General features: G+C 32.1%; 3 protein-coding genes across 3 annotated transcripts; 1 reads left to right on the top strand and 2 right to left on the bottom strand.

Annotated features, from left to right (window-relative positions):
* Positions 1–10,141: 10,141 nt before the first annotated feature.
* K444DRAFT_522511 (uncharacterized protein) lies at positions 10,142–10,625 on the top strand (the record flags this gene model as incomplete). Its single annotated transcript, XM_024874211.1, has 2 exons — positions 10,142–10,229; positions 10,270–10,625. 2 exons carry the CDS (start codon positions 10,142–10,144, stop codon positions 10,623–10,625), a joined length of 444 nt encoding a protein of 147 aa, XP_024740537.1.
* On the bottom strand, positions 10,257–11,228 carry K444DRAFT_609822 (uncharacterized protein). The gene has a single exon (XM_024879643.1). It carries the CDS (start codon positions 11,036–11,038, stop codon positions 10,658–10,660), a length of 381 nt encoding a protein of 126 aa, XP_024740536.1. The 5' UTR covers positions 11,039–11,228; the 3' UTR covers positions 10,257–10,657.
* Positions 11,229–12,942: 1,714 nt separating this feature from the next.
* K444DRAFT_556380 (kinase-like protein) lies at positions 12,943–14,909 on the bottom strand. Its single transcript, XM_024876740.1, has 2 exons — positions 14,353–14,909; positions 12,943–14,286 (listed from the first exon to the last, which is right to left on the bottom strand). The coding sequence occupies exons 1-2, from the start codon at positions 14,895–14,897 to the stop codon at positions 13,281–13,283; spliced, it is 1,551 nt and encodes a 516-aa protein (XP_024740535.1). The 5' UTR covers positions 14,898–14,909; the 3' UTR covers positions 12,943–13,280.
* Between the last annotated feature and the right edge of the window lie 362 nt (positions 14,910–15,271).

The following is a 15,271-nucleotide window of genomic DNA, read 5'->3' as shown; positions in this document are numbered from 1 at the left end:
TCTATTCTTAGTTTTTTTATTATTAGAATTCTTATTATTATCTAATACCTTATACTTCTTAGATAAGCTAGCCTTACTCTTTTTTGCCTTTTTAGTATTTGGCTCTATAAGATTAATTAGATAGCCCTCGTTAGTATTATTTATTCTGTCTATTTAACTATTAGACTTATTATTACTAGTAACTAAAGCCTCTATTTTATTATTATTAGAATATTTTACTAAGATATTCTCTATAGTAATTTCAGGTATATTCTCAAGAGTAATACGGGCTATATTTTATATATTAACCTATTCTTGGGTAAGAGAATTACTATTTTCGTCTATAAAGGTAGTTTGGCCAGTAATTATATTAATAATAGTAATAACTACTAAACTTGAGATACTATTACTATTACTTAAGTTATCTAGGATCTAGTAAGTAGCCTTACTTAATCCAGCCACTAATAATATATTACCGGGATTTCTTATCTATTTCGCCTTTATTAATTATTCTATTAAGGTAGTAGTAGTAATATAAATAGTTAAGGTTATAAAAATTAAAGTAATTAGAAAGATTTTTCTCGATTTTTAATAATATTTTAAACTAATATAAGCGAGTATTTACTTTTGGCTTAGCTTTAAGAATTTACTTTTTTTTGTAATTTGCCTAGATAGTAAAGCATAGCCTAGTATAGTAAAGAAAGATATTTTGCCTAGATTTCTAGAAAAGAAAGTAAATACTAATATAGTAAAATAAAGGAAATATACTAGGATTTAGATAAAACTCGGGAAATATCTAGGTTTTTCTTTTTTTTCTCTAGTTACAGAGGCCTCGTTATTAAGGTTTATTATTATCTAGGTAATCTTTATTAAACTTATTCTCTTTAGTATACCGAATTTATTTATTTAGCTAGATAAGAAGTCCTGCTTTACTAGAGTTCTATTTATAAAATTTATATAGTTTAAATACTAAGTTCTTAAAGTTTAATATAAGATACTATTTATTATCTATATTCTATTTCTTCTATTTAATCTTATAGTAAAGCTTATTATAAAATACCTTAGAAGAAAGAATCTTTTTAATTTCCTATTCGAGTTCGCTATTAACTTTAATAGAACTAGGCTCTTTATTAGTCTAGCTAGATAATAGGTTAATAAGATTCTTATAAAGTCTATTTATATAGAAAATTAGCCAAATCCTATATAATAGGAAAAGATCTAATTAATATAAATAGCCGACTATTTTATTAATCTTAAATAGTCTAATAAGGAAGTAATCTAATTTATTAGATAAATAATCCGTTTTCTATATCTTTTTAATTATATAAACCATATTTCCTAAACTAAAGTCTAGTTCTTATTATTTCTTATTAGCTTACTTGGCTTAATACTCCTGAGCTACTACTATATATTCTCGGGTATAATTAATAGCAGTATTAATTCTCTTAGCCTACTATTATACTTTCTCCTAATTAAGTTTCTCTCTCGGCGTTTTAAACTCTATTATTAGTAATATCTAGTTAAAGTTTAGCCTAGGTTTATATTTATAATTAATTATTAAGAGAAATAAGCCAGTTAATTCATATAGGCAGGCGGTGCCTATAGTATTAAGTACTAGAAATAAATCTGCCTAATTATCCTAGAAATAATTAATAAAAAAGCAAAGTTAGGTATTAATAATCTAGTTAATAATTTCTATTTATCTATTAGTTTGGGCATATTTTGCGGTCAAGAGCTTTAGCTTAGTTCTAGTTAATCTTAATAGTTTATTTATAAAGTCTAAAATAAATTAGGGTCTTTAGTTACTTATAATAATAAGAGAAGATTCTCGAAATTACTAGATATAATAGTAAAATAGGCTAGTAATAATCCTGGCTATAGTATTCTTAGTTATTAGTAATCTTATATATTATTTAAATAATTAATTAACTATAATAAATATATTATTATATTTCTTATTTATAAAGCCAGAAATATAGAAGTTTATAAATAAATTATTTTATATTCTTAGGAGAACTAGTAATAAGTATAATAGGCCTAGTATTTTATCTTTTAGCTTATAAAACCTTTAATATTTATAGTAATTTACTATAAAGTAGTTAATATTTATAGAGAAAGTAAGTTACTAGTAAAGTTTCTAAACTAGAATTTTTGTTTTATTTTAACCGGGATATATAATAGTTATTATATTATGGATTTATTATAGGAGCCTAGTTTATAGATTATTATATTCGTCCGGTATAATAAGTCTTTTATTACGAAATATATAGCTATTTAATATTTCCTATAGATTTATATTTTCCCGGGCTTTCTTATATTTATTCTCTAGGGCTAGGTCTATCTAATTAGCTTATAGAACTTTGACTATAACTAATAGCTTATCTATTTCTTTTATCTTAATAAAAATATAAGCTATATCTTTTATTTTAGTAGAAGTAATAATTAGGTCTAATAAGATAACTTATCTAGTTCTCTTAGCTTTCTTAGCCTATTTCTGGGTTAGTATAAGCTCGTTTTTTCGGGATAAGATATTAGTAATAATATTATCTTTGCCTAACTAATAGGTAATCTAGTAATAAAATTATAATAAGAAACTTATCTATTAGATTTATTATTTATTTAAGGGCCTCTTAGTACCAAAATACTCGAGAGCTTTATAGTTAGTAATAATTAGAAAATTAGGCAAGCTAATTAGTTCTGCCTACTATTTCCGGAGTTCTTAGATAATAATAAGAAGTTCCTTATCGTGAATTTTATAATAGCTCTCGGTTCCTTAAAAAGCTTTAGAGTAGAACGAGACTAGGTACTATTATTCATTCTCTGAACTTTTTTGAGAAAATATACTTATAGTAGCTAGGTCCAAATAATTAGTTTCCAGGCAGGTTTCCTTATTATATTTGAAATAGAAAAATATAAGGGCAGAAAGAAGTAAATTCTTAAGCTAATTAAAGATATCTAGCTAGGTTTTATTAAATATAAACTTTAGTAAAGTATTTCTTTTAGTTAAATAATTTAGGAGGCAAGAGATATATTTATAGACTTAGATAAACCTATAATAGAAGTTATAGAAGCCCAAAAATAACTATATTTCTCTTTTTATTATAGGTTAATACTAGTTTTAGATAATAGAGATTTTGGCAGGGTTTACTTATATATCCTAATCCGAGATAATAAATCCTAAGAATATTATCTTAGAGACTTTAAATTCGTATTTATAGATATTAACTTATAATCCGATATCCTAGAGTTTCTATAGGACCGTTCTAATATACTATTAATACTTTTTCTTATTCTTAAAGAAAATTAGTATATTATTAATATAGGCTAAGTAAAAGTTATCTAAATAATTTATTAGGATAATATTAATATATTACTAGAAGATTACTAAATTATTATAGAATCCAAATAGTAAAACTACTAGTTTAAAGAATTTATATCTCGTCCTAAAAGCTACTTATATTATAGAAGCTAGTTCTATATAAATTCGATTAAAAGTATATTAAATATCTAATTTAATAAATATTAATAATTTAGCTAATTAGTCAAGAATCTCGGTAATAAGCGGCAGGAAATAGTAGTTCTTTTTCATTATAGTATTTAGCTATTAATAGTTAATATAAAATTATAGGCTATTGTTTTTTTTTTAATAAATAAGACTAGTAATAAGAAAAGGAATTTAAATAGCTTAATAAAACCCTTTTTTAGGTTCTTAATAAGATACTTTCTTATTTTTTCGAGTTTACTAGAGCTTATTTTATAAAAATAAGTTATTCTTATTAAAAAATCTAGTTTATTAAAGCAAAGCTTATAGTTAAAGAATTAAGACTAGGAAAGCTCATTTACTACTTTCTTAGAGAATACCCTAGCCATATTATATAGCCATATAGGGAGAGATATCCGGAGCTCTTAAAGTTCTTTAGGATTAAAAAATAGTATATTACTAAGAATATTAGATTCGTTCGTATCTAGGAAATATATTAGGTTACTAGTTTAAGTATAATACCCGGCAGGCTATAATATTAGTTATCTAATTATTACGGGTAATAATAGATATCTCTTTAGTTTATAATTCTATTTCTCAAGTATATAGTTAATCTCATTAATAGTAGCTAATCTAATTAAGTTACCGGAGTCTTTAGTACTTAATTAGAAAGCAGCCGCTCTAATGAAATAGTAGAAATAGTCTAGTAGCTTAACTATTTTGAGAGTATTAAGGTCTAGCTCTTCCTTTCTTACCTAGTATTCGGCTTTCTTTATAAGAAGATCTTATAAAAAGATAGGAAATATATTCTTTTACTTCTCGGGTCTGGTTTTACTAGTTCCTTTTAGGATTCTAGTTAGAGTATTTTTAGAGCGGTTATTTTTTTAATATTTCTTATTAAAATATTAGATTTTCTAAATAAGATCCGGCTAATTTATTTTATAATTCTCTAGCTAATAAAGTTAATTCCATTAATAGTCTAGTAAAATATTATATTTTACTAGCTATTTCCTTTCCAGAATTATATTATAAGAGCTAAGGTTAATAGTAAGTAGGTATTATTAAGTTTGAGAATACTAATTAATAGTTAGATTTATAGTAACTAGATATTAAATAGCTTTACTAGATTATTTATTAAAAACTTATAAAGAAATAGGGATTTTGAGTTTATATAAGGGTATTTATAGTACTTTTATTAAGGGGCAAATGTGCTTTTAGTTAATTAGAATATATATATTTACTCTAGTATTTACTAAGTACTAGAAAGTTATAGTTTTGCCTTTTTAGTATACTTAATAATTAATAAGAAACTAGTTCCCGCTAATTAGCTAAATAAAATCTACAGGTTCTTAGTAAAGTTCTTACTTTAGAAAAACTATTTTTATATCTAGAGCTAGACTTTTCCTAACTTATTAATATTATATTTCTTATTAAATAATAAGTAGGAATTAATATCCTTATTATTTATTCCTAAATTATTAGCTTTCTCTAAATAATTCTCTTTAATAAATGTAATCTTATTAAAGTCAGAACAGGCACTTTTTATATATTTAGGCTTTCTATAGCTATAATAATAAAAACCCTTTGGCCAGTCTAGTCTCTTCTCAAATTCTCGGCAAACTGCCTCCTTTAGCTATAAGAATACCGGTTATTAAGGTTAATTTATTAGATATAGGATTACTATAGCTCCTTGGATCCCGGTAGGCTTTCTAGCCCGAGGTAATACTTAGTAGCAAGTAGTTTCTACTAGTTATTTTTCCTGGAATTACTAATTTTTAATTAAGAGAAGCCTATTTTCTTATTCTATATATTACTTAGTAAGATTCCTAGAAGTATTAAACTTCTTATTACCTAAGCTCTTAAATAGCTCGAGATTTATTTTATTTATTAAGTTATTATATTAGTTATCTAGTAACTTCCCTAGTTTTATTATTAAGCAAGTAAACTTTACCTAGAATACCGGAAATAGCTTATTTCCTTATCTCAGGTACTAATATACCTCTTTTACTTCCTAGTACTTTATCTTTTTGCTTTTACTATAAGCTTATTAGAGGATCTTAAAAATCTATTTAGTAATTAAGATTTATCTAACTAATCCAGGTTCTAGTTAATTATAAATAAAGTTACAGGTATCTCTAGTAACTAGTTATATTATATAAGTAATCTTTAGTAATTTACTATTAAATTCAGAGAAGTTCTATATTAGTTTATTTCTTATATTAAATATCTAGTTATTAATCTAGTAATTATCCTTACTTATAAATAGGGCAGGATCCTTAATTCTAATAAGTTATAATTAATTACTATAGATAGAAAGCGGGAAAAAGCCTTAATATTAGTCCCTAAATAGTTCTTCTAATAGGGATCTATAGTATTCCTAAATATCTGCTTACTTGGATCTCTACTTTATTACTTTTTCTTATACTAGTCTTTTCCTTATATAAAGTCAACCGGTAATTATCTTTAGCTTATTAACTTTTTTAATAAGTTAGTTAATATATAAGTAGAATTTCTAGTAATATTCTGCTTATTTATTAGCCGCAAGGTAATATTTATTAATAAGGTTATCCCGTATAAGTAATCTTTACTAGACCTTATCTATTTTCGAAGTATTTATACTAATTTTGAGTTCTAAGTTAGCTAGCTACTTCTTAATATCTTTTTCCGGAATAGTATTATAATAGCTTTCCTAGTAATATGAGTTTATAATATTAAAATCCGGCTTTTCTATTTTATTATACTAGGGCCTCTTATCTAATATACTTATAATAATAGTACTTAGCCCCGGGCTATCTATAATAGCTTTAGAAAGGGTATTAGTTATAGAGATAAGTACTAAGTAAGTTCTTCTTATTTAATATTAGTAAACTATAACTAATTATTATCTTATCTAGTTTTAAGTTAGTAAACTAAAACCGACTATTATCTTTTCTTGTTTTAAATTAGTAAATTATTACTAATTCTTCTTATACTAGGGAAAGGGGCTAGTTCTTTTATTCTCATTAGTATTAAGGGAATATTATTTACTCTAGTTAAAAGTCAGGCTCCGAGATTAACCAGATTATAAAGAATAATATCTTTCTTCTTTTATATTAGTAGAGAACTAATTATTAAGAGAGAAATATTATCTGCTCTAGTTAAGAGTCAGGCTCTAAGATTAACTAGGTTATAGAAGACATTATACTTCTAGTTAAGCTCTCTAGTTCTTTATAGTTTAAGAAAATTATTAAATATTAAAAGTAGTATTTTGTTTTTACTTTCTAAGAATAAATACAGGTTCTTTACCGGTAATATTATATTGCCTCTATAGGCCGAATTAAGTAAGCTTAGTATTATATAATAGCGGGATTAATATAATAATTAAAGGCTCAAAGTTTAAAGAATCTTATATATTAGAAAATACTAAGCTATAGAATAAAGTAAGGAGAATACCTTAACCTTTAATATTATTCCGTCCAAGTAATTCTGGCTTAGCTTTATTTTATACCTGTTTCTAATATCCTATTCTTAGTAGATTATATCCTTATACTAGCTATTATAATTACCTTATATAAAATATTATTAAGAAGAATTTCGAGAATAATCTCGAGAAACTATAGCTACTTTTTCTAGAATATAAATATAATAATTGCTCTTATTTTATTATTTTTACCTCGGAATCTAATCTTATATATATAAAGTAATATATATTAGGATTTAAAGAATATTTAGCAAAATTTACTAGTATATATAAGACGAGTCTAGTATCTAGTATATTTCTTTACTTTTCCAAGTAGTATTACTAGGAGCTTTATATTATAATACTAAATAATAATAAGCTTTATATATTACTATAATTACGGGAATAGCTTTATATTTAGAAATTACTCGAAAACCTGCCCGAAATTCTATAGGATCTTAAAACTTCAAATAATCCCGAAGTTCTATAAGATTCTATAATAGCAAATTCCCAAACTAGTAATTAATAAATCCTAGTTATTAAATATAATAAATCCTTATTATTATATATTCAAGAAAATATTAAAAGAAAAGAATAGGAAAACTAATTATACTTAAAGGAAATAGTTAAGGTAAATTATATTAAGAAAATTAAAGATAATATACTAGTTCTAATAAGAAATATATCCTATCTCGACTTTATTCCTAATAAGGAAATTCCCTAATTACTAAAAGAATAGCAAACTCCTAAAAAAATTATTATAATTTCTAATAATTAGAAAATATATAATACTAGTCTAATTTCCCTAGTTATATAACAAATATTATAACTTCTAGCTATTTATACGGGCTCTGAGATAAGATTAATAATAACTATAGCCCAAGCTAGTAATAATAGTTCTTAGTTCCCGAATACTAATATATTTCCGACTTCCGATTATATTACTATATATGGTTTTTTAATAAATAATTTAATATAAGAAGATATATATTACTAATTCTCTCTTACTATAAGTTAGTAATCCCAAGTTTAGTATTTATCTCCTATATTAAGTAATTATTTCTAATATATAATTATATATCCTATACTAGTTTCTAATTTTGGTCTCGCCTTGCCTCTATACCTAAATATAGCAGATTTCTACTATTATTAGTAGTAATATAATTCCAGGCTATAATAATATCTTCCTTATTTCCTATAAGAATACTATTAAGGTTTATAGTTTGGCTGAAACTAAAGACTACTAGGAAGTAGTTAATTAGGGTACTAGAAAATATTAAATAGCTATTACTTTTATAAGACATAATAATAATATATATTTAATACTTTTTATTTGCTTTTCTATTAGAGGCATTATAGATTATATACGAATATATTAACTTTATAATAGGAATATTACAATTAGTATATTAAAGCAAATATATTATATGGCAAGATAGTATATATATAAATAAGCGAGGCTTTATCCTACTTAGCTAGTTTTTAGACAAAGAACTCAATGAATTATCCTTTACTATATATATAGCATTTAATAATAAGTAAGCTATCTAGTATTAGTAAAGACAAGCTTAAGATCTCTCTATTTAAGTATATTATCTAGTTATATAAGATTATGAGAGAAGGATACTAAATAGAAATTATTATAAGTATTAGCTTATAGAAGAGGCAAAGGTAAGGATATATAGAGATTTCTAGAAAGAATAGGGAATTAAGTATACTAAGGAGAAGGTTTTATAGTAATTAAATTAGTAAGAAAAAATAATCTTAATTAGAGAAAAGCATATATACTACTATAGGATTAAAGTAATACTTGCCTAAAGTTAGCCAAAATCCATAATAGTTTTTAAATTCAATTTCGGAAAAAGTAAGTAAGTAGTATAGCGGATTAACTTATATACTTTACTAGGTGAGTTATAAGAATACAAATAAGAACTCACTAGGTTATTTCCATATTACTCTTAACTTAAAGAAAATCGACTTTTTAATTTAGGATAAAATTAATATTATAGCGCTTTATAATAGTTTAGAAATGCTTTTATTAGAGAGTTAAGAGATTAATTAGTTCCTAGCTTATAAAAGAACTTAGAATTAGAATTTAGAGTTTATAAAAAGTTCAAGAAATAGTAAGAGTTCCTTACTTAGAAATACTTTAGAAAATAATAAATGAATTACTTATTAATATATTATAAATAAGATATAATAAATCTATATTTTATTTATTATATTATAATTAGTTTAATTTAAAATAGTAAAATAAAATAAAGTTTATTATAATATAAATTAAAACTATTATATATTTTATATAATTAAAAATTATATTATTTATAATATATAAAGCTATATATTATTAAAATTATAAACTTTTATTTTATTTACTTAATTAATAACTTTCAAGCTATAAAGGATTTATTATAATAAGAATTTAGGAAATAGTTACATAACTAGTTATATATATTTATTTATATATTTCCTTTTATATAGCTTTTTCTTTACTTTTTCTCTTTCTTTTAATAAGCTATATTCTAAGTACTCGGGTTTATATTATTATTTTACATTTTTATATCTTCTTCTTTATAATAAGTCAAAATTTAATATATTATTTAATTAAGCACGCGTGACTTTCTTTAACTTTTTCGTATTTTATATAATTAAAAATTAAAAAAGCATAAATTATTTATATACTTTAAAATCCGATTATTAATTAACTACGAATTTACTTAAAAATCGGGCTAACAGGTTTTGTTTGCTTAGTTCTACTCTATAATTATCCGACTTAATATTAATTAATCAGGGTTATAGTTAAAAATATTGCTGTGGGCGCCAAATGGCGACCATTTTTGTCGTTTTTGGATCGGACCGACTGTATATAGACAAGAAGTTAATACCGAACGATAATTCTATCTAGTTACCTTGAGAATGGTTAATTTGAACCCCCTATAATCTCACCCGGTGGGTCCATACAAATAAGCAGCTGCGCTATAGACTCGGAAGGGAATGCAACCCCTCCATGTTTCCGAGCTCAAGCGCTAGGGGTTTCCGATTTCTAGCTCCAGCCTAAATGATGACGGTGGTTACCGAAAAGTGGGTAGCCCGCTGTCTTCCTCGCACTTGGGAACCCTCACCTCTTCATAAATGCTCCTCACTCATATCTCTCTTGCTTGTCGCTCTCAACCCTGTCTCCCCACTCAATAGCAATTACCTTCGACCACCCGTTATAAAAGATACATTCCCAATTAATCAATATGACGACGAAGGGAAGCTGCATGTGCGGCTCCGTAAAATATGAGTTTACCGGTACACTGGTTTCCTCCCCTTTCGCATCCAGTTGCTGTCGAAATTAAAGGCTGACGATGAATAGGAGGACCGGCAGTCAAGGCCATCTGCCACTGTACCGATTGTCAAAAATGGTCTGGCGGTGCCTACACCACCAACGTCGGTGTACCACGCACATCATTCACCCTCCTCTGCGGCAAAGACCATTTAAAGACCTACGACGCCACAGGCGACTCGGGAAAAATCAACAAACATTACTTCTGCAGCAACTGCGGAAGCTCGCTGTACACAGAGCTGGAAGTCGTGCCAACCATGATGTTCATCAAAGCCGGTGGACTGGATGGTGGGAAGGCTGATTTGGGGAGCGTGGATGTGGAGTTGTATGTCAAGGATCGAGTTGGGTTTTTGGGTGAGGTACAGGGGGCGAAGCAGGATCCCAAGATGGAATACTGAGTCGTGATATAATTACATCCTCTTTTACCCTCTTAGCTCTCTAAATACATCCGCGAGCAACTCTTGTCTCCCAGAGCATAGTTCCCGCCAGCGAACCAGAAAGCCAGCAATGGCTGACTTCGAACCCCGCTCCTTGTAGGTATCCAAGAGCACCACCTGCCTGGCAAAGAAGCGTTGGTCTTATACTTGATCTTCTCCTCTTCTAGAATTTGAAATGGCTTCTCAGCCAGTTGGAACTGCTCGTTAACCTCGTCTTGCGAAAGTCCAAGGTTTATGAGATAGAAGAAGCTATCAGTCTGAATGGCATCCTTGAGCTGTGCAGCAAGACGTTCTTTGCCACCAGGGTTGCCAATGTCCGAGAGATCGAGGGTGACTGGATCCGCCGAATCCAAATCTTCCTTAGTTACTGGCATTTTTTGTTATGAAGTGGCAGCCTTGGGGACGAGGTGGCGGTGCCGGAAGGCATGATCGCGTGGTGCTTGACTCTTACGAGACAGCAAACGTCTCGATAACTCCATGGGAAAGAAGTCAAGTAGGAAGAGAAGTTGACTGAGAATTCCACACGCACGACATTTAAGGGCTTAATATCGCATCAGAGTCGGGGTTATGATCTCTACAGAATCTGCCCATATTCTCCAGCACTGGGGCAGATTTTGGGCAATTGGCGGAAGACCCCAAGGTCCGGTTCTGCGCGAGGTGCCGACCCCCGCGGCCCGCCTCTCCGTATACTCGAGTTTCTCACAAAGGAACATACGCGGCAGAATTGGTACTGGCCTACGGGGGTTGAATCCGCTCCGCTGCCGCTGGGGATGAATGTAGTAAGCGGGTTATCTCTTTCTCCCCAACGCTTTCGGGGCAGACAGAATTGAAAATCTGGCTGACCCGTAATATCAAGGAAACTCAAGGCGGTGAAGGGTGCCGTAAGCTTACCCCGCAGTGTTGCGGCGCGGTCCTCGAGCTCTCGCCGTAAGCATACGCTCTACCTTTTTCTTTATAGGCTAAAGGCCTTTAATTCAAGATTAGACACTAATACTACACCATTGACAGGTTCTAGCATGTTGCCCACTGCCTCCCCTACCACCTCCGCCGCCGCCCGCACCTCTTCTACCTCCTCTAAGTTATCCCGAGCTTTAGAATACCCCTGCGAGTACTATATAAGTAGTATAAAGAATCTTTGGCCTACTAGTATAAAGAGCCCTCGAATTCCGCCCCGGCAAGGTTTTAAAAAGTCTAGATAGGGAGAGAAATAATTTAAAAGCTATAATTAAGATACGAAAGGGAGAACTCAGCACTAGTAGCTTATTATAACTATATAAAGAGTACTCTAAAAGTCCCTTTTATAAAGTGTGTTATTATACCTAATTTCTTTAATATGCTGAACAGGTGCCTTTTGTGAGATTACTCCTTTTAAATCAGCTATAAGGAATGCAAACCGATTGATGGCTTTGCTTCTTTCCTATGTATCACGCCTATGGTAAGTTAAATGGATGATTAGTGGAGGATTTTTGATACTGATTTGAATGGGGTAACCATTCTTCGTTGTGATTGCACTTAAATGTGGTGTTCTAGTATACATTATGCTGGAATACGACTTCCTCCGATCTCTCACTCATATCCAGCGATTTATGATCAGAAGCTTGTCATTGTGCCCCTTATAGCAATTGCACTTACAAAAATCCACCCGTTGAAGAATTACGATCTTTCGTCGATTAAAACCATTAGTAGCCATGCTGTTGACCTAAGGACTACCACATAAGTCAAACTTAATTTTTTTTTTCGCTGGTTCCGTTTTAATGTTTAGACGTGAGCAGCTGCCGCTTTAACCTGAGCCGAGGGTGAGAATTCCCGAGCATGCCTGAGCTCAGCCTGAGCTCGGCCTGAACAACCTGAGTACACGGCAATGTCAGCCTGAGTATGTACTAAGAGGCTATTTTAGCTCCCAAAGGGACCCGTTCTGGCTCCCTTAATGCTCGGTTACACTTTCCTCGTCTTGTCTCCAAGCACAGATCCATTTTGGCTCCCTTGCGACCGAGATTCCTCTCGAGCTATTTTGAATCTACACTCGCTTATACCTGCTGTACGACTATTTGTTACACAACTATTTGTTGCATAATGACTTCTCATATAACTACCTGTTGTATAATAACTTACTATACAACGATTTATTATAAAATGAGTTGTTGCACAATTAACTGTTATATAAGAACGTGTTTTCAGAGAATTTAAACTGGGACTTTTTAGCTGACAGACCCCATACTCCCCCAGAGAACGAGTTCGTCTTTCAAGAACGAAATAGTATCGTAATGAACCAATAGATCTTCATTCGAGGTTACCTCATTAAGATAAGAAAGAGTCCTCAAATAGTTCTGATTCCTGACTCCGAAGCGGCTACATCGTTTGTATTCCCCTAGCGCTATCGTGCGTGGATATATGGCTTAATTGTACTCGAAGCCTCTTGCCCAATATAGTTACATTATAATTGAACCGCTCCAAAGACTGGTAAATATCTAGCAGGAATAGAAAACAGCAATCGCAAGGGTCATGATTCGGGGTGGGAGAAATGGGTTAGAAAGTGCCGAAATAGCAGAGAATCTTATTGGCACTAGTCCTGCTCGCTTTTCTGAAAATACCAATATTTAAACCTTATTTAATCGTTTAAACAATGTGACTATCCCCCTCGTTCAAGTTTGCAAGCTCCACCCTGACATCTTGAATGTCAAATCGAGTCATCGGATTTTTGTCTAACATACGGGTCACGACCCAGTGTGTATGTTCCTGTGGAATGCATCTAGGCGAATAGATGTCGTGGAGTGTGGCCATGAACTGCACAGACTCGTTTGCAATATTGCAAGAAGAGTTCTCGGCGGTATTTGTGAAACTATTCCACAGTTTCTCGAGACCCGATAAACCAGACCTTGTGACGGCAAGTAGCATGGCAAAGCAGCATCCTAATTGCCATATATCTGCCTTGAGGCTGCTTTGCATGTCTTCAGTCTCTAACAGCTGCTCGGGAGCGAGATATTCGTAAGAAGACCTCCTGGGATCAGTAGGTGCGCCAGCTCTGTAGACTTTGGTCTCTCCAACGTCTGTGACGATAGGCCTAATAGTACCTGTCTCTTCTATGTATAGAAGAATGTTCTGTGGTTTTATATCCTTGTGCTTGATCGACCGCTCATGGAGGAAGGCAATGGCGGCAACAATGTCAAGCATTATGTGGTAGATGCAACGACCAGAGCTTATAACATTCGGCTCGAACCACGGGAATTCGATCTTTCGGCGAGCATCAGTGGTAAGAAGAAAGTTCCAGAGCGTGGAGGGTGCCCAGGGTGCCATAACAATAGTGATTGTATGAGGATCGTCGTGAACCTTGAATGCTTCAACTAAGGTGATGAGATTGCGGTGTACGCAAAGCTCTAGGCAGCCGACCTCTCTTAGAATCTTACTTCGATCCCGATGAGATAAAATGTTATGAAACGACTTTGCTGCAAAGGATTCGCCAGTCGTTTTGTGGAAAGCTTTTCGGACGGTTCCGAAGCTACCGGAAGCGGGAACAGTCGACTTGTCGACAATGTAAGGAGGGGCGTCGGACGCCGAGTAGGAGTGGATGTACCGTGGACGGAATGCATCAATGTAACGATCGATAAAACTAGCAAATTTTGGCCTATATGAGAAGTTACTATGTAATTCCAGCGGATGCAATAGCAGAAGACATCTGCCAAGAGCTTACCCTAACTCGATGGCAAAAACTGATGGAGGAGGAGGTGCTGCTGATGGCAAGCCCCATCGATAGTTGCGTGACGTTGCACATGGACCAGACCACGGAGAGACAAGTTGAGTGAGCTCGTCAGCTAACCGGAGCCTCTTGACCTTGTCGGAAACAGTCTCGCCACTGTCTACCCGATGTGGCCCCCCCACGAGAAACATCGATGCGTATACCGCGTTGATCGCACCATCGTCGCCATAAAGTTTAATGTTTTGATCTGTGCAAAGGTCGAGGAGAGATAAAGCCTCGCTGAGGAGCTCCTTCACAAGGCGCAGCTCGTGGGTATGGGTTGAGGCATGATGCAGATCCACGTTCAGATGCGTGATGTGTGTCGAGAAATATTCTACCGCAGCGACTAACTGTCGAACACGATCCTTCACTAGGTCAATCAGTGGTGAATCCGGCGGGGAAGGTTGTGAGGCCCAGTTCTCGATACGAGGGCAAACCTCTGCGATCTTGAGAAGCGTGGCGGAGAGTTCAGAGGGCAAAGTGCCATTAGAGGCTGCCATTTTGTGTTTTGGTGTTGCAAGTTGCCTCGTCACGAACAACGTGACGACGCGTTTGCTATGGTGCTGACGTAGCTCGGAGGCCTTAGGCATTAAAATCCAGTACTAGGCAAAATCACATGACGAGCTGCTCAGCTGGCTGAGCCAAGGGTGAGCCAAGGGTGAGCCAAGGGTGAGCGGAGGGTGATTAGCGCCTGGGCAAGAGCGGCAAGCCTACTAACCGACTACGGGACGAGGAAAAATAAAGTTGTATTCAACTACCATTGCACACGAAGCCGACAAACCCTGGCGACCTGAGCAACTGACCGACAAGGCAAGACTGGGGTATGGCTGAAATTACCTGCTCTGTTGCGGGGTGGGATCCAAACCTGACTTCG

Source organism: Hyaloscypha bicolor (assembly GCF_002865645.1).
Source record: "Hyaloscypha bicolor E unplaced genomic scaffold K444scaffold_50, whole genome shotgun sequence".
Lineage (NCBI taxonomy): Eukaryota > Fungi > Ascomycota > Leotiomycetes > Helotiales > Hyaloscyphaceae > Hyaloscypha > Hyaloscypha bicolor.
This window is presented reverse-complemented; position numbering and strand designations above follow the sequence as displayed.